At 42.6% G+C, this 23,262-nt stretch overlaps 1 protein-coding gene across 3 annotated transcripts; it reads right to left on the reverse strand.

The window, feature by feature from the left end:
- Positions 1–4,271: 4,271 nt before the first annotated feature.
- Positions 4,272–23,078, reverse strand: TRIM33 (tripartite motif containing 33). 3 transcript variants are annotated; one of them, XM_015885177.2, is made up of 20 exons: positions 22,617–23,077; positions 19,767–19,885; positions 19,512–19,659; positions 17,926–18,058; positions 16,768–16,884; positions 15,645–15,759; positions 14,882–15,028; positions 14,355–14,472; positions 13,876–14,120; positions 13,471–13,635; positions 12,439–12,639; positions 12,081–12,213; positions 11,755–11,818; positions 11,327–11,486; positions 10,540–10,886; positions 9,960–10,083; positions 8,942–9,016; positions 8,191–8,343; positions 6,618–6,668; positions 4,272–6,535 (listed from the first exon to the last, which is right to left on the reverse strand). In XM_015885177.2, the coding sequence occupies exons 1-20, from the start codon at positions 23,059–23,061 to the stop codon at positions 6,323–6,325; spliced, it is 3,273 nt and encodes a 1,090-aa protein (XP_015740663.1). In that variant the 5' UTR covers positions 23,062–23,077; the 3' UTR covers positions 4,272–6,322. The 3 variants fall into 3 exon arrangements, with proteins under 3 accessions (XP_015740663.1, XP_015740660.1, XP_015740659.1); XM_015885174.2 differs by lacking the exon at positions 13,471–13,635 and having other exon boundaries at positions 22,617–23,078; XM_015885173.2 differs by lacking the exon at positions 6,618–6,668 and having other exon boundaries at positions 22,617–23,076.
- Positions 23,079–23,262: the final 184 nt, after the last annotated feature.

Genomic DNA, 23,262 nt, shown 5'->3' on the forward strand with positions numbered 1-23,262 from the left:
CTCCTACTAAATTCAGTTTCGTGCCCTCCATACTATGCTTTTAAAGCCGCAGCCCAGATAATTCCTTTTAACCCTTCTGTTGCTCTTCCTCCTGGTTCCCTGGGTGCAGAGTTTCAAACCTGGAGCATCCTGACAAAGGAAGTGAATGTTGAAATCTGACTGAGGACAACAGAGAAACGCTGCACAAATTACTATAGCTGCGAAAGGCAGAGTGGAATGAGCAGTCAGGTTTGTTTGCATCAGTGCCATTGCAGCCAGTTGGAGGTGGCCATAAAGACTGAGCACATCATTCTATTTTGCTCTCAGGTTTTAAGAAAGGAACAACCACAAGTCTGTAGCCTTTCTTATTTCTGATGCAGTTTATTTGGCACATCGTGCCACGCAATCAAACCACGCTTTTGAATTTGAGAACATATTTAGCACACGTGAAAAAAGAATCAATCCTATAACAGTCCCAGCTCTGCTCAGCAGAGTGATTCCTTGCAGCCCCGGAGCAGCACCAGATCATCAGTAAACTGGAGACTGAACGCTGCAGCTGCACGGGTCCCTCAGCCCCACATCACAACAGCACGTCGAGATTAATGGCAGTGTGTTTATTCTGGCTGGCAATTACTGCTGAAGTTCGGTGAGCTCTCGCATCACACGAGTCCCAGGAGATACACAAGCACCTGTACAGCCAGGAGCATCAGCCCTATAGACTCATATGGGGCTCCCAGAAGCTCAGGCCTGAAATTGCAGCCTGGTGATGTGAAGAAATAAACACACCGTACATTGTAGTAGAATATTTAGGAATACAGCTGTTGAATTGTTGTATTACGGGATCAGCTCTTACTAATGAAACAACTTCACCTGCAACACTTCACCTACTAAGCACCAACCCTTCCGAAGAGTTCAGTTGCTGTGGCAACGTGTTGGAAAGCCGTTATTAAGACAGCAATATCCCACAAATGGTCACAAAGAGACATTGTTTAATTAGACACCACCACCTCCCGGTCAGCCCTGCAGAACCCTCTGCAGCTTTGAGACAACTGCAAACAGCAGCACAAGCTGCACTGAGCAGAGATCCCAAACTCTGCAAGGTGGGAAATGGAACCAGTAACTGACCGGGAGCTCAGCTCTGGTTCAGCTTTGTAGAACATTTAAGATTCTGATCTTCTTGCTGGTAAGAATGACTCTGATTTGGATCCTCTGGCAGCACTGATGTGGGGTCTGTGTGTAAATGGTGCTGTGCAGACCAAGCAATAAGCTGAGCAAACAGCTTCACCCAATGGAAAGGAGGGAGGAACTGTTTGTCACAAGAGAAACAGCCTCAAGAATGAATAGAAATCCAATACCAATCACAGGAGCTGGGCCTTGAACTGAGTATGGGGGAATAAAGTGAAGCAAGCTCTCCTTGAAGCTGTAGAGAAGTGCCAACCAGCAGCCATGAAGCTCCTGAAGCTGAGCAATACACAAAGCAAAGGAAATGCTGCCCTCCTGCTTCTGAGCACCACATCTCCCCTGGCTGTACATTCACATCAGCTTTTGTGGGACTGACCGTTCAGTTCCAGGGCTCCTGGGGAGGAGGATGGGCTGGAACCCACCATTAAAGCACTGAATTACTGTTGACAGAAGTAAGTTTTCAGCAGCCTGCAGTAATCGAGTGGCCTGACACTTTTAGACATTAAAAGGATGCTGCTCTGGGTGTACCTGGAGGAGGACCAGATCGATTCTAATTGGGCAGGAGATGTAACTTGGTTGGACACGTCTGCAGTCCCCCAGCAGGAGCCGGCAGCTTTCCAGCACTGTGACAGGAGCTCAGGGGCTGCAGAAGGAATAAAATCACATTGCAGCTCTGCACAGCGAGGGAGAGAAACCTCCTGACAGAGGAACAAAGCAGAGCACTGAACCCAGTGCCAGGAGCACCCAGAAACAAACTGCACTTGGCATTGCTTGGAGGCACAGATCTCCTCCAAAGCAGAGGACAAGAAAGAAGAGGAGCAGTTTCACCTCCATGTGCAAAAACAAAAAGAAACTCAAAAGTGATTTTTTTTCCTTGTTTAATAGAAATAACCAAAACAAACTGGTTTTCAAACAGTGCTTTAAATGGAACTAATACAGCTTCTACAGCACGTTCCAGAGTACTGAACAAGAAGCATTTACAGGCAGCTAACGCATTAAATTACTATTTAAAGGAAACCTTTGTATTACACGCCGGCAAAAAACACGGGAACAGAGCAATTAGAAACTATAACCTCGTTAAAAAAGGAGTTAAATGTGATTATTTAGGTAATACAATACCACAGGAACAGCACTTTTCTGAATGATCCTATCAAACAATGAGCAGTGTGCAAATAAAATACCAGTTTGATGGCTGGCAGCAGGAAATAGTTGGAGAATGGTGTGAACAGAACCCTTCCATGGGTAGATTTACAGGTAAAAACCAGCTCTCAGCTGAGGAATTGGGCTTATATACATGATTTGTGGAGCTCGGAATGGAGAACCCCCCAGTGCAGGCTGTGAGCACACACACACTCATTCTGTAACACAGCACTCGCTCTACAACAGGTCAAACTTAACGGTACATTAGAAAGCATATAAAGCTGAAACCCCGTCAGCAAACACAGGAATGAGATGGAGGAGCTGCTGTACAAGCACTCGGAGAAAATAAGTTGCTGTATCTTGAGATACAGAGCACACATTCAGCCTGAAATCCATCCATGTAACCTGTGGTACCTCCGTGATTCACCCAAACAGCTACACCTTAAAAAATATGCAACTTCTCCTGTTAGAAATCAAAACCCACACCACATCGTCAGCAACCTCTGCACACTTGGATTTAAAAGCTACGCTTGGCTATTTGCACACCAGTGTCCCTATAAGAGCGTTATATGAAGGGATTCCTGTCGTGCTAATAGGCAACAAAGCACTTTTATTGCTTTTTTTTTCTTTCCATGGGAGAGTCAGGAAAACAATTCAGCACAGCACACACAGCCCAGACCCACAGCTCAGCCATTAAGCCAGCTCACATCACAGAGCACCAAGTTGAGCTCGTTTCTTCTGTTCCTTCTGCCCTGATCCGTTATTAAATGTGCTGACATGGCCAATAGGAAAAGCAGTGGTGACATTCGGAACCAAACAGAAATCAAACCACCAAAGCTACATGCATTGAACAGAGTATTTCCATTCTCAGTTTGGGGAAGATCCTTTTATTTTGGGTAGTAACTCAGCCTCGGTGCATTGGAGGCCTCTGGGCTCCAGAGCATAGTTGCATAAAAGACCTGACCCTACGTAGCTGGTTAAATTAGCACTAATCACTAGTAATTACAAGGCAGGATACCTGCTGAGGTAATTGAGATCCACACGTAGCATACTGTACACTTGTCATTCCTATTTCAAAAGCAAGTTGACTTTTACTTCTTTGGATTAACTGGAACTTCGGGGTCATTTACAAGACACACACAGGTAGCACAGCAGGCAAGGAGTGCACCCAGAACAGCTTTTACCTGCTTTAATTTATGCTCTGTTTCCCAGAGTAACAAACTGCCACTTGCCCATATTGCACTCATGGAATCTCCCATCCATTCGCATCCAGCAGGGCAACACAGCGTGGCTTTGACTGAGCAAACCCTGAACACAGACAGCCCCAATGGTAAGAGATGCAGCAGCAGAGCCCATTGATCCCATTGAGTATTTTCAAGTGGAATTTTGCTGATTTTAAAGCAACCCTCGAATTTCTGTGCTCAGGGTTCAGAGTGTTCCTTTTATTTCTTCGCATTTAAATAAATGCTTAAGACTTCTTGCAAAGATCCACATCACGCTACTGAGGACTGATGAGCTGAATAGGACTGACCCTGGATGCTCACTGGGTTCCATGTGCAAGGTCTGAGTCCAGCACCACACCTGGTTTGTAGGAGTTGAATACAAACTAACTGGCAAGACCACAACATTTGGTTCACTGTGAGAAAGCAGAAGGTCTGTCAGAGAGGCTGTCTTGAAACACTGCCACATCTGCTCTGCAGTCTGGTAGCTGGAAGAGATGCTGCTCCCCCTGCAGCAGCCAGGGGACACATCACCCCTGCACCACAGCTTCATCCTGGGGTCCTTGTCTCACTCAGTGGATGGGAAAAGCCATGTGTTCCATGCTCCAGTTCAGGCAGGAGGAATCTGCAACCAAAGACCGGAGCTTCACAAAGTGAACGGTGATAAAACTGAGGCCTGAAGGTACAGGACCTGGAGCACCTTAAAGAACAGTAACCCCAACTGAAGAGAATTCACAGAAAAAAATAATCTTATTTTCATTATAGTTTTAATAATATTCTTTTGCAAAATGAAAATGAGAAACTAGAAATGCATAAATAGGCAATACACACAGCCAGTAACGATGCCTCCTTGCGACCCGTGTCCTATCCACACATCTCATCCTCTGCTGTCGGCTATGTCAGTATGATACACATTGGAGGAGGAGAACTTTTCCTTTTGCATAACAGACTGGTACGAACTAGACTGAAGCTGACACTACCTGAATGTCTGCAAAAATGGAGAGAAATGAGTCTGTCTCAGCCATACTGTTCATATAATCCAAAGACGTGAGCTCAAAGTTACAGATACCTTCAGCCTCCTTGAGGTACAGTCACAATGTACACCTACCTGGCCTCTATATAAAGAAATAAAACCTCAATTGATTGGCATAAGCATTTCTGAGAACGTATCTCAACCTGATCCACTGTGCTAGAAACACTGATTTTTACCATTGCTGTGGTAAAGCACATACAATGGTCACAGGAGCTGCCCATGCTTTATATATTAAAACCCCGGTGATTTACCACAGAATTGCTGTATTCACACAAAATCTTATGGCGAATTTATACTCCATCACCTTGACCTCATCTGACTACAGAATTTCTTCGTTTTAACTTTTAACAAGATCCATACGAAGGCCAGAAATGACATTTCTCGGTTCTAGCATCAATTTCTCTGTTTGCAAAGTGACCGTTCACACTGCAATTACTTTGGGATGGCCTCATTTCTAACCTGAAACGCTGGATTAAACGCGGTGTGCAATGGGTGGGCACTGCACAAGTGGAACTGAGAAGTTGACCTCTGTTCAAGCCTTTGACCATTAATCATTCAATGCCAAGTCCTGGCCTGTGCAAGCAACCCAGTCTCAATGAGTTTATTCCAATCTTTCCATACCATTTCGCTCACAAGCTGCTTCTGAAGGAAGTTCGGAGTAGTACTCTTAATAAAAGTAAGATATAATCTCAAAACGAATGCAATGTTAGAAATAGACAGCATATATTACAAATCTTTTCTTGATAGGAACAATTCATAAGAATACATATTAGCTTAAAAACAGGTCAGCAAATGTTGCTGATCTGCAAGAAATCTCAGTTTACTATTTACAAGTAAGACAAAGTGAATACAGGAAATTTTACACATTTGGTAGTTAATAGATTATTGTTTGCCGAGCAGTCTATTAGAAACTGATATTTAGGAAGACTGGAAAAACACCCCAACCAGTTATTACCTCTTCAAGTACAGAAAATGAGATAACAAACGCTGAAGACAACATTCTGCCTCATTTAGGGGGACCAGGGACAGATAATGTAACTCGTACAGGCTTTGTAACACACACACCGAGCCCTACTGAAAAGCAATCGCTGCAACCACTCCAGTCTGGATCTGTCAAGAACTCGCACTCCTACAGTCGCCAATTCAGAACAGTTTAATGATGTTGGGTTTTGTTTTTTCTCTTTCGCTGTACATAAAATGTAGTAAAAGTCAAATTCAGGTAACTGGATCAACGCGGAAGATGAGTTATTCACAACAGCATTTCAATGAGATGATGAAAGCAATGACCCAACGCGCACTGTAGTTCACACACAGGGGATTTGGGGGAAGTTGCTTACAGTTCTACATGATAGTCCAGCATGAAAGTAACACAAAGCAACTGCATTGGTCCAGTCCTGCACAACATTTTACTAAGCCGCCTCATCTGTACATGGAACATCTCTTTCCAAATCTGCTTCTCTTCAACATTCATCCACCTCTATCTGAGACCAGGATGAGCGTGTCCCCTCCATCAAGAAAAGAAAGGAAATAGTAAATAATCAAGGGGAAAAAGAAAAAAAAAAAAACGACAAAAATAGCCATCAAAAATTTACAATACAGTTTTTTTTCCCCTTCAGATGAGAATACCTTTCTGTACAAGTGTTTTTTGTACTCTAATACTGTTTAAAAAGCTATCAGCTTCTTCAAGACGGCCACCGTAGGCGTGGTAATATTCCAGGAACACTTAAATAACAGTTTTTACAATAAATTCAAGGTCCATATAATTAGATTACTTTATATGCACTGGTCTCTCATCTGATTTTAGGCGTTTTCTACGTGGCTGTATAAAATCTTCATCGGAGTCCTCAGTTATTTCACCATCATCCTCTTCCTGCTCAAATTCAGGCAAAGGCTGGAAGGTCCTGTCTGGGTAGATCTCTGTAAGTTTATCTTCAAAGTATAATGCAACTGCCTTCCCTGCCTGCGCTACTTCTGAATCAGCCTGTAAATAAAAGAAGACAGGAATATTCACCTGTTGGAAATGCACATCCCTTCACCAAGTGTGCATGGTCTAAAACGCTTACCTTCAAATTAATCTCTTGTGTTTCTGCATAAACTTGAACAACTTTCATCATCTAAAAAGGATACCAGAGTCAAAAAAAAAGGAAATTATAATCCTTCCTAAAGTTATGAGATTGCATAGGATTGGATGACTATAGTCAGCCATAACAGGAAAACAGTTTGTTGTGGACTACACCTCTTTAGTTCTTAGTGGAAGCAGCTTTAAAACAGTCTTAAGAGGGCGACACGAGGTAAATAAACCTTTGACAAAACACAGTTTTTGTACAAGGAAAAGGCTCCGAGTCATTCTATAAAGTGCACGCTACTCATGACTGCTTTCTTCACTACAAACTCATGCATTATCAGGGAAAGTCTCAGTTCAATTCTGATAGTTAAGCATTCCATGAGACTGTTCTTGGGAGCGCACTCCACTTTATGTTGCTTTATGAGAACATGGCTTAGAGGCACTCAACCTGGTCTTGTTTAATATTAGAGTTCAAGGCAACTCGTCTTTTGCCATCAGCTGGAATTTCAGAGAGACAAGTCTGAAACACCTTTTATTAAAAAGCATCCATCAGTCCTCGCTCCCTTGTTTTACTTTGCCCCCTAAGAGCTGGAGCACATTTTCCTCTACAGCAGATGCTTCATTAATTCCCTTGTATGAGAAGTTCACATAATTGCAACTTCTTCCACCTAATACAGAGACACAAGGGAGTCGGGCTGTCAAAGTCCCAAATGATTGTAATTACAGTGCACAGTCTAAGAAGTACTTCAACTTGATTTTCTCCAGTGCACTCATGAAGCAGCAGAGATTTTAAATACAGATCTGTGTACTTCAATTTAGCAATTCACACAGCCAGAAATGCTGCCCAAATACTGCAAAACTTGCATTACGTTTTACAGAAGAAATACCAGCCATCTAATGTCCGAATGAAGCCATTCCTGGCAATGCCCTCCCTCTATGGATTTTGTGGTCTATCTCAGAAATGCCTATTATTTTTAAGCGACTGCTCAGTTGCAGTGCACCACCACAGTTGTTTTTGATACTTGGAATCTTTGTTCCACTGCTCCAACTGTGACAGCACCAACCTGGTGTATCCTCCAATTCACATCCCACATGTAAAGTGCAAACGTTTCACTATCAGATGGCTTCATTGCAAAGTCGGTCGCCATTCCACACTCATTAAAATAGGACTCCATACAGAAGTCACCTCCTGAGCACTAATTATCACGATAGCCCACCAACTTTGAGCTAAAGCACTAAGGATGGACACTAGGAATAATGAACAATTTGCTGTTCTGGATTCAGCCTGCATCTGACACAAAAAAAACAGTACCATATTTGTCAAAAAAGCACTTTTCACTGTTAAGTCCTGAGTTTAAGAATAACGCTTTAGTTTTAAGGACTCCTCATCTAGCTAAAAACAAGAGCTAGTTCTGTAACTGTATTCATTTCATTACTTAATGAATCAGCATCTGCTCCATAACCAGAACTTTACAACTGTAAGCCCAGCTTCTACTTGGAGAAGCTTTGGAATCATGCTGAAATAAATGGAAATATAAATACAAACGAATACAGATTGGAAGTTAACGTACTTCATTAAACCTGTCACAGTTCTTGAAGATCAACCGGACATCTGCCACAAAGTCTTCTGGAGTCTGGTAATGCTGAGAATGTTTCTTTTGCAGTTTCTTTTTCACTGTAGATAAATCCATCGGCTTCTTTATGATTTTGTAGTAGTTTGGTATCTGCCAAGAACAAACAGTGATTTATCACTACAACGGAGACGAAGCTCACAGAAGCAGTAAATTTCTCTGCTTCTCAAAGTATCAACCAGGCAATGCTGTCATATATCATAGGCATGTGCACCAAGCGGGACCAATTTCCTTTCCTCAAACTTTCCAACAGCTTCTTCCTAAACTTCACTACCTGTCCCAGCACAGCAATACTTCGCAATACATTTGTTGCCCTTACAATTTAAAACTGAAAAGTCCAAGTAGTTTCTTTCATCCCTTCATTTAAGACTGTCCAATAATAATATTTAAACAAGGTTTTTCTAAAGCTTCTTGTAACATTCTGAATTTAATGAGTATCCTGATTAACCCACTTTCAAGTCAGCAAAAGTAACTCAAATATTGGGGCCTAGGACCCAAAAATTAGGACCCTAGGAGGGTAGAGCTTCTGCATGGACAAGCTACAGAATCAGCTTCTGCACCATGATTTAGACTGGCCCAGGGGACCTGCTTCAAGCAGAAGTAGTTAGTTCCATCCCAAACTCACCTCTAGCCTTCATAGAGATGTTATGATAAAAATAAATCATAAGCTGTTTTCAAAAAGGAAACTCACCGAGGCTGGGACTGGCTCTTGAAATTCAATGCTCAGCTCATGACAATACAGGTAAAGCAGGAGACGTTCACATTTCTTACAAAGAAATAAACAGCTTCGTGTTAACATCTTTAATTTATCCTTGGTCCAGAAGTGTGTCTTTCCTAATTTTAAATGGGTTTGTACTTTGTACTGGAAAATTTAAACATGATCTCTAAAAGTTTATTTATAAAATGTGAAGGTCCTTAGGAGGGCATTGGAGAGTGGGGTAAGGAGTAGAACACCACCTTACTGTTCACACAGCAGGGATATACTCCCCTTTTGCATACCTCTTCCAAACAGGTATCTAAGGCTAAATCAAACGTGTGGAGGCACACTAATAAAAAGTCAAATTAAAAAAAAAAACCAAACAACTACAATTGTATTTGCCCAAAGGTAACTGCATCTTACAGAAAGAGACTCAGTTCAGACTCTCTTCCCCTAAGAGGCATAATATGAAATAGACTATAATATTCCCCTGCTCAAACGATTTTCTTCCCTTTGCTTGTAATTCCTTTGGAGGAATTTGATTTGATAATACCATAAAACGTTGTGCACAGGCTGACTGATAAAGCTAAAAATAATCACGCCAAGGTCACTATACTTTTCACATAAAGCAACAATTTGTAGCATCTCTCACAGCATAAACTTAACACACCAGGCTCCTGTAACTATTTGTAAGGAAGTTGTATCATTTTTAAAGTCTACTTAATAGCACCAAAGAGATTCGTGTATGTTACAGGATGCATTTACATGCAAGTTTTAGCTACTGGATTATTATAGTTTCATTTTAACAGACAACTTCCAAAGAGTCGCCAAGACCAGGACATGCTCGCAAGCAAGATAACCTTATTAATCACTTTGTTGCTTTGGTAAACCTGTAACTATAATTAATTTGCTGCAGTCAAAGCAAAAACATAGTGAGAAATACTGAGGGACGGGTAATATCAGAAAGCACTTTTTTTTCTAAGAAACCGATTCCTACAAATTTGAGACATACCCTTTGGTCCACTGGACTCAGGCCTTGTGCTGTTTTCCCTTTCTTGCTGTGTTGCAAGTTGTCACAATCATATTCTACTTCTGGTTTGCTTAGATCTCTGCAGAATGTACATATCCAGTCTCCACTGAACAGGAAAAAAAAGCTCATCAGTGCTGACCGCAAAGACTTTGTCATTGGCTCTTACAATTCACACTGTACAACATTAAAAACTTAGATATATAAAGACAGGGGACATCCCACAACATTCAAGGTAAATACCCATCAGGGACATTTTTCCTGCCCTCATATTCCTCTCCCAAATATACCCACATACTTCAAAACCACTTCCTCACCATGACTTAAAATGAACTTCCCATAACAGAATCACACTTTGAGAGGTTCTATTTTCAGCAAATAAACATTCATCAGTTACGTGCAAAACAACCCAGGCATGCCTTTAAAATGCCAGATTTTTTTAGTACAAAAAGTCATGCAGATCTTGAGGAGTACCAAAAGCTTTTGGTACCATCTTGAAATCTGGCATGTGACTGAGACCACAGAGATGCTGCCAGGAACAAATTCACTGTTCTAGTTCTGGTACCTGGGAAAGCTGAGGAGTGTTGGAACGTGACAAGTCAGATGAAACACTTTGGGGCACTTTTCACAACATAACAGATCCCCTCCGTTTTGGCATACAGCACACCAGTCTTCATTCGGATCATCATCCTTATTACTGCCTTCTCCTCCAGTTCTAGCTGATCGGTGCATTAGACTCCGCATTGGGGATTTTCCATTGAGAAGGCCATGCCCAGACTGCTTGCAGCTTTCACTCAAGTCTCCTGGTTCAGTTTTTACATGATTTTCCAGACTTCCTAAGGCTTCCAATTCGCTTTCCAGATGCAAGTTAGTGGACAGCGGTGGTGTCAAGCTGCTCTCAGGACTGCTAAGCTGAAATGAAAGCACACGAAAACTTAAGGGTCAGTTTAACAAGGGCATCTTTCCTCTTACACTGCAAACAACATATCATCCAACATTCAAAAGTACTACACACCTTGGCCAAGTAAGCAGCACATCATTCTGTAGACCTGAGTAATGAAACCTACTTTTTCTTAAGTCCAACCTTTCAAGAACAGACTTATTTCTACTAACATATGTCACAATAAACTGTTGTTTATGCTCTGATATATAACTCCCGATTGACTGCAAGATGTCTCAGTATGAATACATACATATGAAATGCTCATGATCTCCTACTAACAACACCTTACTTACAGCTTTTACTAATTGCAGGATAACAAGGCTTAAAAGTAACAATGCTTTATGATTTCAGGATTCTTAAATGTGCTGCTAGGAATACTATAGAATACTGTTTCACAAACTAACTTTACCATGCAAGCGCTCCTTCTGCCATCCTCTGTTTTCTCTTGCTTTACTGTTCCTGAGAAGCTGCATATCTCTTCCTCTGTCCCCGGCTCTTGCTTAACTTTCACCTGGTCAGACTTGAAGTTAACATTCGTTTTCTCAGCGGTTCTGCCTGAGGAGCCACAGCTAGAAAGATATGGGCACATAAATAAGAGGAAAATGCATTAGAACAAAGAAACTGAAGTGTGCCTGAATGATTTCTAAGGCAAAACGTGTCATAGTTTTCATAAGATAGATCAAGTTTACGAGACAGCAGAGAATTGTCTTAAATAAAAATCTCCTTCCTGTAAGCATTCCCCAGCTACTGGGTCACAGTTATAATAAAGCCCTATTGACCTTTTCAATTCATTTTTGACTCCTCTGTCTGATGGCTGCATTAATGTCACATACTCACCTTCCTCTGCTACCCGTGCTGGAGGTACTAGGAGGCCTCACAGGAGTGTGGGAGTTGGATAAACCTGAAAAGAAACAGTGTAGAAATCGACTTGATACAAACTTACTGAAAAACACACAAAAAATGTGTTGTAGTAAAGTAAGACATCAGTCTGTATGTGTATCTGGAATACTGCATTTATATGATGGCAGCTTGTTATTGCAAATATATTTCTGAAGGAAAGTTAAGTTCCCAGAAGAACTTTTTCCTGTGAAAATCAATTTTTAAGCTTACAAAATATCACTTTCTTTGGGGCAGGAATTGATAGGAATACCCATCACCTTTACCTGATGACCCTGGAGATAGAGCTGAAGGTCCTGGGGAAGGATTCATGGTACTTGTGGGTTGTGGGGGTAGATGGCTGCCTGTGATGTATCTACTTAAGAGATTATCCAAACTAGTTGAACCAGCATCTTCAAGCTGAAAGGCAAAAACAAGAATTTGAATCAGAGAGGCCGAATTAAGTTGGTTAATAGTTCCACATCTTTACACTGGGATCAGTTTACACACACGTTTTTTTTTAATGTCCAATGCCAGGGCTGAAGATTTTCATTACATTTCATCTCTAAATAGTTAAACCATCCCACAAATGTTGATAACCAAACAGGACACACAAAGCATAATAGCTCAGTCCTCTCCACTGACCTGGATGGGTGGGATATCTGGCAGGGAAGGTAAATTCTCCGGGTTTGTTACGGAAGGAATGAGTTCAATTGCTGTAACAGACGGACTTGTTGGGCCACGGTTTGCGCTTGCCATTGTTGCTGTTGTAGGACTAGTTGGATTAATAGTGTTGTTGTGCACAGAAACAACTGGAAAAGGCCCCGCATGCCCAGGGTTAGAATGCTGTGGGAAAAGAGAAGAGACAACAACTGCATTAGAGACAAATCATATAGCCAGTCTGCATGTAAAATCACAACACGTGCATTGTATGACAGTCCTCAACACAAATTTAGTAATGGAGGGGGATGGATATAAAATCAAATCCCTATCAGTGTTACCTGACAGCACTGAATGCAAAGCAACTGCTATGTTTGTTTACTTGGAATAACACTTTGCGTGACCAGATCTGAAATATAAAAGCACAGATCTGTCCAGAATTTCTGTCAAATTTTTCTGCTATTATTATTTTCTTAAAGCAGTGACTTCCTCCAGAGGACTCCAGAGCTCACATATCTACATATAAACACTAATTGCTCCATGTCATTTTGGTTTCCCATTCATATTAATGTTGATGATAAAAGTTATTTTTAATGGCCTATGTTGCTCAGCACTGTGCTTCAGGTTTGATTGTTAAAACAATTCAGAATGTGGGTTCTTTAAAAACCTCTAAATTTCATCACTTTCCATTTCACTATTCCTGACTATTCCTTAATAAACCCCAGAACTGAATGCCACTAGAAAGTGAATAACTGCAATGTCTTCTTTCACAGAACTGCAATGCAGTACATTTTAGTAACACAAAGAAGCAAATTCTTTTCAATTTTAATGTCTTGAATTTCCTTACATTCAGTAGCAAAAAATGTCACAGTACAGTATGCAACATGACAAAGCATATAAATATGTGTAGCTGTGAGTTATTAAGTTACAGATAAACACATTTAAAGCTGGAGGTATCATCTACTGTAATGAAAGTTTGGCACGATGGCACAAATGAAGCGTGTACACAGGATATACTTGTCTTTGAAGGTGAGGTTGCATCATGGAGTATTGTGGTCCATTGTGGCGTGGTACTCCTGGTATACGAGCAGCATTCTGAGCCATTCTCATCTGATGTGCTTGGAAAGCCCCACAGTTCATGTTACCTCTCTGCATGGTCTGCATGCTGATCAACCTGGGAGGCTGCAAGGGTTTTTGTTTTTTAAAATGTTTGCTTTTAACATGGAAACAAGAAGCCGATTTCTTTCCACAGAAGTAGGATTACTAGTTACATAACACCAAGAAAGGCCAACAGTTGTCATACTTAAAGCATGTCAAACTTCAAAAGATTTTCATGTTTATAAACCGTTTGGTTTTGAAAGGGCATTTTTAAGTCTCAGTGTTATGGTGAAAATGTGAAATAACAGCATACAAGACACTTGCCTGCTGCTGTAAGACTTGAGGATTCGTTTGTCTGGGAACTGACCCAGATGGCTGCCCCATCCTCATCTGCTGCAATTGCTGGTGCTTTTGTGCATACACCTGTTGCTGCATGTGCTGAAGTCGAAGCTGTGCTAGATTGATTTGTCCTGGAGCTTTGTTGATGTGGTTTGTTCCTGGAGGAGCTTGTCCAACCACTACATTAGGAGTGTAAGTAGGAGCTGGTTTATTTTCAATAACAAGGTTACCTGAAGAATAAAACAAAACAACAACTAGTGAACAGTTACATCTCCACTATCATCCAAAGGCCAATACATGAAAAATTATTCAGGTGCGTCTAAATGATGGCCCATAGGGGCAGTAACAAAGCAATTTAAGTTTGGTATTTTCTCATTAGGTCTTCAGAAACCATACATGAGAAAAGCAAAAAGAAAACTAAAAGAACAAGAAATTACAGAACTAAAAAGGAAGAATTTTCTCACCTAAATTGACAACATTCTTTGCCCAAAACGTGGGGTCACAATGAAAGCGTATTGCTCCGTTGGCAGCTGGGACGGGATCACAACGTGCCTTCAAAATATGCCGTAACTGGAATGTTATCTAATGGAAAGCAAAAATAAGAATGTTCATGACAACAAAATAATGAGAATGTTAAGAAGTGTGCACTTACCCGGCGAGTTTAAAGTGCTGCATCATTATCAAGGACTATAACTAGCATGTTTGGTCAACAGCCTGGGAAGCATTCTGTTCACTGAGTTGCCTTTGCAGAGCTTTACCCCACTCCTACTATAAAACTGTTACGTCCTTAATTTACAAACAAAACTTGTTCTACAAGTTGGAAAACTTATCCCATTGTCAGTGGCTGTTTTGTTTTGTTCCTTAAATAGAGCACAGGGAAGCCAGTTTTTCCTCCTTAGACATAATCCAGGGAAGCTACAAAATTCTTAGGAAATTCTTTTAAGTAAACCTTCTCTGTACTGCACAGACAAGTGGGAAGATGTTTCCTTACCAGCCGTTTACTGTACAGCAAAGCAGTACTGCTGCCACTCGCAATAGCCCAATTAGTAAAGTTCATCACGTGCTTCACTTGTCGAGAAAGACCTGTGATGTCATTTTGTTGTTGTATTAACTTCATCTGTCTTTCCTTGGTTACATTCTATGAAGAAATAAAAACTTTTATTACAATGCAAACTTCAGATTTAACAGGCAAACAAAATATAAAGTGCCATCACAGCTCTCATAAAAAAAACTGTAACAAGCTAAGAAGCTTTGACGAATGCTTATATTCAGAGTAGCCAAAACCACCAAGGAACAATTCTCTATTATTGCAGTCTATCAGTCTTCCCATGTGTTTCAAAGTGCAGGGAAAATGGCTCAGATAAGAGCTTTGTTCCAGCTTTATAGCAGGGAAATCTCTACTACGAAAACCAGACCAGCTTCCTCTTTCTCAAGCTGCCACTCACACCAGCGTGATGGGGATGTGGGGATCGATCCAGATGAGCAGCCAGCTCTGTACTGAATGGAACCCCGGCAGCAGGAAGTGACAGCCACTGGTGGCCAGGCACTCTGCATACCAACTTCCTATCCCAACCAGGAAATGCCTCTAAATACCTCCTGAATACAGCAGATAAACTCAGCAGCCCCACTTCTGCAACGCTGAGCCTTTGATAACCTGCAGTCACACCAAACAAACTGTTTCAAATATGGGCTGCGAGTTCTCAATGGGAGATTGGAAACAGTGAACCAACACTTATATTCCCTTTTAACTATACCTCGAGGTGCTGTAGGAGAGATTTTCCCTTTTTATTGATTTCATTGATGAGGGTGAATATAGCCACTTTGATTTCCTGTTCTACTCGTTTGTTAGTTTCATTTACTTCTTTTATCCTAAAAAGAAAAAGAGAAATGCAACGTCAACCAGACACCTTCTGTTTTGCATCTAAATCCAACTTCCCACCCTTTGCAAGGTAAAGGAGCAATTTCAATAGGGAAGAAGTTCTAATGTGTGCAAAGCTGACAGCATGCTTGATTTTGATCAGAAATAGCTGTTTATCAGCTGAAGAAGCCATTTACAATTTCAGTTTGGGAAAAAAAATTAATCAGTGAGAACTAAATGTCATCCCAAACATTCAATGTGTGTTCTACTTGAAATAACCCAACAGTCTTTGCATGTGTATGAAGTGTATAAATGGCAAGGAGCTTTTTTCACTGCCACACCAAGCACCACAACTTGTCATGCCACTCATCCTGATACGACCACAAAACCAATGCTTTTCTCTCTAGTGATGGTCATTGCTGGTGTTTAATACCTTTTGGCACCTTGGACAAATGTGCTTTTTTGTGATAGCACAACCTATTTCCTATTCAAAATCAAAACTCAATAACCCTTCATTGAGACAGCAGGCATCCATCCTAGTTTTGGCACGTTGCAATTATTCCAGCAGTTGTTCCATCTGTGCTGTTTTACCCTTCTAGATCACACACAGTGCCATTCTGAAGCCACGTGGTATCATTACCAATCTCACTGTAATGCCTTTTCCTTGAAGTTTTGACTGATGGACTTTGTGCCCCACACTTTGACAATGTGACTCAACGACATGTAAAAGTCAACCTCACCTGCATGACCCATCTGGCTCAGCAGTTAATTGGAGCCTTTACAGAACCCAATCACATTCTGTAGAAATTCACTGCATTTTCAGTGAAACCAGAAACTTTGCCACAGGCACAAAACATGACAACGCATTATTCCCATGCACTGTTACTGGCCTTGAATCCTTATCACAGAATTGTGTAACATCTCTTGAGCTTTCAGTTTCTTTCTTTCCCACATACTCTTCTAATCCCTTCACTCATTAAGCAGGCAATGATTAGAGTTAACTATTTTGGGGTATTTACCTGTTCTGAACTTGTGTAGCTGCAAAATTGACATAGTTCTTCTTTTCAAGAAGTTTGGCCAACAGGTTCTCAATTGCACCCTTCTGGTTCTGGAAAGCTTCTTCTAGAAACTGATACCTTTTCAACATACAGAAGAAGATCCCAATTAACAAGGACCGATAAGGATCCCCAGTTCAGATGTAAAGCTACAGTGACCATCAAAATTTTGATAATATGATAGATACAATAAAAATACAGAAACAAATGGGATCTTACATACATATACATACACATACACACGCATGCACAGTTAAATTTACTATTAAAACCCTCTGTAGATGTCCAGAGGACTGTATGTGTATGAGTCCCTCAGTTCCAGCTACACAGGGAGACAATGCACCACATCATTTCACAAGACAACAGTCTACGGAACCCAGCTAAGTGACACCATTCAGAGTCTGACAAATGATTGTGTTAACACTAGATGAGGAAAATGCAGTAGTGGTTTGTTATATTGTTAATTGTCATTAAACAACAGCCAACCGTTTATGAATTGTTAATCTGTTAGCATCAAGCACAAACAGGAATGAAAAGGAACTAGAAGAGATTAGTTAAGATATCCTTGGAAAACAGGCTTTCTTGAGAAGAGTGCATTTCAGAACATTTATGATCAAGCCTATGACAGAATGCAGCAGGAACACAAGGTTCATATTCTAGTAGTGGTAATATAAAAAATGAAAGTTCTCCAGGCTGCTCTTACAATCTATGACATTAATTACTGCACTGGAAAAAGAAACTAACAGAAAAACTAAATTCATACTTCCAAGCACCTTCATAGAGAAGTATTACTGGTAGACTAACTTGCTGGTAAACATGTATTTTTATCCCCAGATTCTCTATTATAATACTGCAAAGTGCTTTTTCAAACCTATGAGCAACGATATGACCAAGATGCTGAAAAGGAAGAAGTCTGAACATCTCTTAAAGAGACTCATCACACAGCTCAGCTGATGGATCACCTGAAGTTTCCAGCACCACATACATGCTCTCCTTTGTGAGGAATTATGTCTGATGGAGAGTTAGGGCAGCAGGTCAAACAGACACAACTGTTTGAAATCAGTCGTATTTCTTCCTCTGAGACAGCGCACCACAGGAGGTAAGACATGGTAATATTTGTACCTGTGTTCTTTGTGCTCCAGTAACTGACAGTCTCTGCATGTCAGCCTGTCACATGTTTCACAGAAAAGTTTTAACTGCTCTTGTTTGTGGACAGGACAGAAAACAGGACGTTGACCAGATGCTCCCACGGCCTCTGTTTTTAAAAATAAACCATTTTTGCATTTTAACATAAATTTAAGACAATCTGAAGTGCAAAACTACTCCCTTCCACGCTAAGCAAGTAAGAACCAAGAATTCAAAGACAGCAAAAGAACTGCTCTTACCCTGAAATAACCACAAATACATTCTTATGACAATAGTTACAGTGCCAGCGTTCTGTAGCTGCCCCCACTTTTCTTGTATTCAAAATGAAGGAGGAATTTCTCTCTCCACCAAAACCACTCAAAAGACACTGCAAGGACTGCTGGTACACACTTGCATTTCACACTCATGTTAATAGATGAAATCAAGATAGACTGAACTTCTCAAGCTTTTACACTGTCAGAAACTTACAGATCTTCTAAATTATCACTCCAAAATCTTTATAAACTCATTAAGTCATGCCCAACTGAAGTGGTAAATGCAGAGCTAACATTCTTATGGGTCATAAAATTACTTAAGTCCCAGCTAAGCTAGAGAACTTTTCCACTTAAACACAAAGATACTGTTGAAAACACTTCTGGATTTACTAAAAAGGTGTTGTAAAGCTTTTTTGAGCTTGGCACAGAGGAAAGCAGCTTCTGGAAGGTACAGCAGGTAAAGCTTAAAACAAGTAAACGCATCGTAGTCCCCAAAATTTCTGAAGGTTGTTACGACATGCAAGTTATGGTAAAGAAAAAGAGCTCATGAATTGAAAGCTGACACAGCTATGTCCCTGCCATATGGACTTGCCATCAGACTCCACCTTCATAAAGTACATTACTGGAACAGTCATTTCGGGGCACCCCCCACTCAGTGTACATGGGGTTATATTATCACCCTGATGGCCACAGCAGTCCTAATGAAAAACATTACCAATCCTCTGCAGAGTCCTCTCATCTGACTTAACATTAATTGGTAAGTGCTTACTAGGGTTAATGCATTTAAAGTCAAATAATCTTAAAAGTCTACTTGATATAGCAAGCAAAACAAGATCATTGTCCACAGGAACTAAGCTTAGCAGTAATAGTTTTTAACCACTAATAAGATTTTGCCAAAACCAATGGCAGAAAGCAATGCAGCGTCACTACTCTGCAATAGCGCAACAGAGCAATCATGAAGATTTTAACTTATTTTAGATGGAAAAAAACAGCAAATCTGAACCTAACCCCTTTATACAGGGAGAGTTATATCTACCTGCTCTGGGAATGCTTGCCCCATTACTTCAGTAGACTGCAAACAACACTGTCAATCAGTAGCTGAGTAATTAACCTTTCCTAATGAAGCTGCATGTTTAAATTGCACATTCACAATGCACATTCATTTTTGCTAACCAGGAAATAAAACCTAAGAATGAATTCAAATTCCAATTGACTCAGCAACATCAACGCAGCTGTAAGACTATACTGAGCATGACTGTAAGCTTATCTGTATACACAGGCAGGACTAAACGATATCCAAACACTCACCTGACGATACATCCTCTTTTTTTCTAATCATGTGATCTTTAGTAAATTTCACTCGCTGATGAGCTTCTATGCAGGTCTTGCACAACCACTCCCCACACTCGACACAAAACCCAACAGCACTAGCATTATCTTCACAGCTTGTGCACACCTGCAAAGGGAAGAAAGGTCAGCTGCCATCACTTTCCTGGAAAGCATTAACATACACAGGGAAAAGAAACCAGCATGGGAATCCCAGCAAGCAGAAAAGCACCGTACCTGTTCTGATTTCTCATCAGAGCTGCTTGGTGTTTCTGATGTGTCTTTTACAAAGTAGTTATCCACCAGATCTATCTGCCTGCATTCTTGGCGGCATATCGGACATCTGATTACCCCAACTGAAAAACACAAAACGTTTCTTAGTTATAGGAAAAACAAACACAAAATCCTCGTGCTCATTTCAGCCATCGCCAACGCAGCCCACAGCGTTCTTTTAGTTTCCCCAGGTCTGCAACATGGGGAGTAAAAAAGCACCCCAAGGTAAAACAGACACAGAAGTCAGTCAGAAAGGGTATGACTGGAGTGAACTGAGGAGGAAAAGCAACCTCATTCTGCAGCAAATCACAATGCAAACAGAAAATGTTGTTAACATACAGCTGACAGCAAACAGGGAAGCTGCCCTTCTTGGCCAGGCCTGCACTGAGCACCAGGCCCAGCGTGACACCTGTGGGCCTCAGCAACCCACGTGCTGCCATCATCCTTGAGGACATTGACTGTAAAGAAACTGCTTAAGTTTTTCCTGTTGATTTTTATGACCTCAATTAGAGGCAGCCCCAAACTCCACCAAACCACCCAGGAGCAATCCAACTTCCTCACCCCTCAATGCTGTTAGAGCGAACCCCATTTCAGACACCTGTCCTTAAAGACAGGTTGGTTTGGGCTGAAACACGTCAGACTGGTTTCCAAAACAGAAGCATTAAGTTAATAATGAGTAAGTTCAAAACCCTTTCAGATGTTTGCATGGCCATAACGACGATAAAACTCCACAGCTCAGGAAATATTGGCAAGCACTTGTGCAACCCAGCAACTCCAACTTCCCTTCTGTGCTCACCCTTGGCACGTAGCAGCCCGCAGAGCAATGAACGCCTGCCATGTTCAGGGGCTGACAGCATCCATAGCAGTGACTGCAGGTACAAAGCACCCACTTCTATTGGGAATTTAAGTGCTCAAACACTTATTCCTAAAGATGCTGTAGTTATAAACTTTCCTTAGTGAAAACAATCACCATCCAGCTCAATTTAAGTGATAGTCACGTTTGTGTGGCTGTAACATCATTTTTATCTCCCCTCCCTTCCAAAGCTGATTAAAAATAGTTCCTGCATAATTTAAGATGTAATTTAATACAGTGTTTCCAAACCTTGGGTACAGGATTTGAATTCAGCATCTCAAAATAATTTATGTTTTTTCCTTGAGTTACACATCTATACGCACTGATCTTCGGTTTTCTTGGCCTTTCTGAAAGCATCTTGTAGCTCTTTTTTAGGCTTCCACCCTAATAAAGGCTGTCTATGTTGTGATGTTCATAAGGGGTTGGAGAACCACACATTCTCTCTACTGACCTCATCTTATGAGAGCATAAACAACAACCTCAGCAAAGCAGTGAGCCCTCGTAATAACCACTGTGTGCAGGTAAAGCAGCAGCTCTGGATGGGTAAGAAAGTAATCCTACAGCCCCACTGTGAAGTCTCTAACTTAAAAATAAGGGGTTTTAATACTGTGATTTAAAAATACAACAAGAGCATTTTCTTATGGGCTTCTATTCAACCTAAGGGTACAGCTGGACAGATGAAACTTCAGGCATTGAGAAATCACCTTCCCACCAAATGAAATGCACAAACCAATGACCTAAAACTGCTGGTACCCAACCCACACTCAAGCAGCTTTCACAGTTATTAGCCAATAAATACACATATTGATAACTTATAAGTGCTTATGGATAAAAATCTGATACTAATTAAGAAAACAACTCGATAGGAAACTATCAAAAGAATCAGTAATTTTCCATTGCAATTGTGATTTGCTTATGTAGGCACAGAAAAATAGCAGGAAAATGTGGATGCTTGCAGAGTAGCACAGCACAGAGATGGCCTTTGGTTGCCCATAACCCACTACAGGAATAGCCACACATATTATTCTCCAATAATTCCTTCATGAAGCATCTGCTCACAGCTCAGGATACTACAGATGTGTGTCATTGCTCTTTAGTGACCCGCTGCACTAACACACACAGCTCCAGCAGCAGGGATCCTGCACACACACCTCACTAGTGACATCTGTAAGGTCCTGAGCAACAGATGAATCCTTATCTCAGCCCAGCACACCATCAAGCACTCTGACAATGTGGGTGACAAGAATTGAGATTCCAGGTTAGCAGTAACTCTGTGGTTTGGCTGGACCCGCACCCCAGCAGATATAGTCACACAGTGCTGCTGATTACTGGTACAATTAGCCTAACTTCATGAGCATCTCCCGGTACACGCCATGTAAAACACAAAGTCTGGATGTAACAAGAAAGATCCCAAGCTCAGAGTGCTTCAGTTGGTGTGTTTAGAAACTACCATGGGAGATTCGTGCTTGAGGAAGCGATGCTCGGACCCATGGTCGGTTTGCAGCAGTCAGCACGGCCGGCAGAACCAGCACGGCCGGGAAATTCCTTGTGGGCCGTGTGACGACACATCAAAACGATACAGAGAGGAGCCCTCCCAAAGCCAAACAGGTGTCACCGAGCACAGTCCTGCCGGCCACGGGCTGAGTCCAACCTCCTTCCATAGCGCAGAATGTACCCGCGTGTCCCACCCCCGGACGGCTCAACACCCGGCAGCACCACGGCCCTAACGCTGCAGCCCTGGAAGCCAAAACAAGCAGCACGACGCCATCCACACCGCCATCCCCAGCGAGCACATGGACGTGCGAGCTCCGGCTTCACGTGGAACGGCGACACGAGAGAGCGGCTGCCACAGCCGGGAAGCAGAGCCCGGGGGATGGCGGCACCGCAATGCCGGCGGTCACGGACACAGCCCCGGCAGGAGACACGGCACAGCCCGGTATCGCGCCCGCCGCCCCGCTCACCTTGCTGCACGTCGCCGTTGGCTCCGCCGGGTACGGGCACGCTGAGCTGCCGCTCGGGCTCGGGCAGACAGCGGCGGCAGAAGGAGTGCAGGCACGGCAGCAGTTTGGGCTCGGCCTCGCGCCGGCTCTGCAGGCTCTGCGCGCACACGGCGCAGGTGTCCAGCAGCGAGAACGGCCCCGGAGCCGCCGGAGTCAGCGGGGGAACCGGGCTGGGGCCCGGCCCAGGAACCACCCCGGGCCCCGCCTCGGCCTCGGCCTCCCCGAGCCCACGCTCCGCCGCCGGTGCCGCTCCGGGGCTCTCCCGCTCCTCCGGAGGCGCCGCGGATGGCGCTGGCGGCGCCGCAGCCGAAGGGGACGCGGCCGCGGGCTCAATGGAGCCGGCTCCGCCCGGCCCGGGCTCGGCCGCCCCCTCCCCGCCGCCGCCGCCTCCTTTGTTTTCCGCCATGTTTCCTCCTTTGAACCCAACTCCCCGCTCCGCTCACGCACTGCGTCACCACGCGACGTGCGCGCTCCACGGCGGGAGGGCGGGGCGGGGGCGCGCGCAGGCGTGGACAGACGAGACGTGACGTCACGTGACGCACCGCCGGATAGAGCGCCGCCCACACCTCTCAAACGCAATTACCGACCGGCCGCGAGCGCCCCCACG

This window comes from Coturnix japonica, chromosome 26, assembly GCF_001577835.2.
Source record: "Coturnix japonica isolate 7356 chromosome 26, Coturnix japonica 2.1, whole genome shotgun sequence".
Classification (NCBI taxonomy): Eukaryota; Metazoa; Chordata; class Aves; order Galliformes; family Phasianidae; genus Coturnix; species Coturnix japonica.

Coding starts and splice junctions, on each gene's coding strand:
- TRIM33 (XM_015885177.2), bottom strand. CDS start 23,061: ATGGCGGAAAACAAAGGAGGCGGCGGCGGCGGGGAGGGGGCGGCCGAG. Junction 16,885..17,925: donor CTGGAGCACAAAGAACACAG/GTACAAATATTA, acceptor TATGTTGAAAAG/GTATCAGTTTCTAGAAGAAG. Junction 12,214..12,438: donor CAGATATCCCACCCATCCAG/GTCAGTGGAGAG, acceptor TTTGCCTTTCAG/CTTGAAGATGCTGGTTCAAC.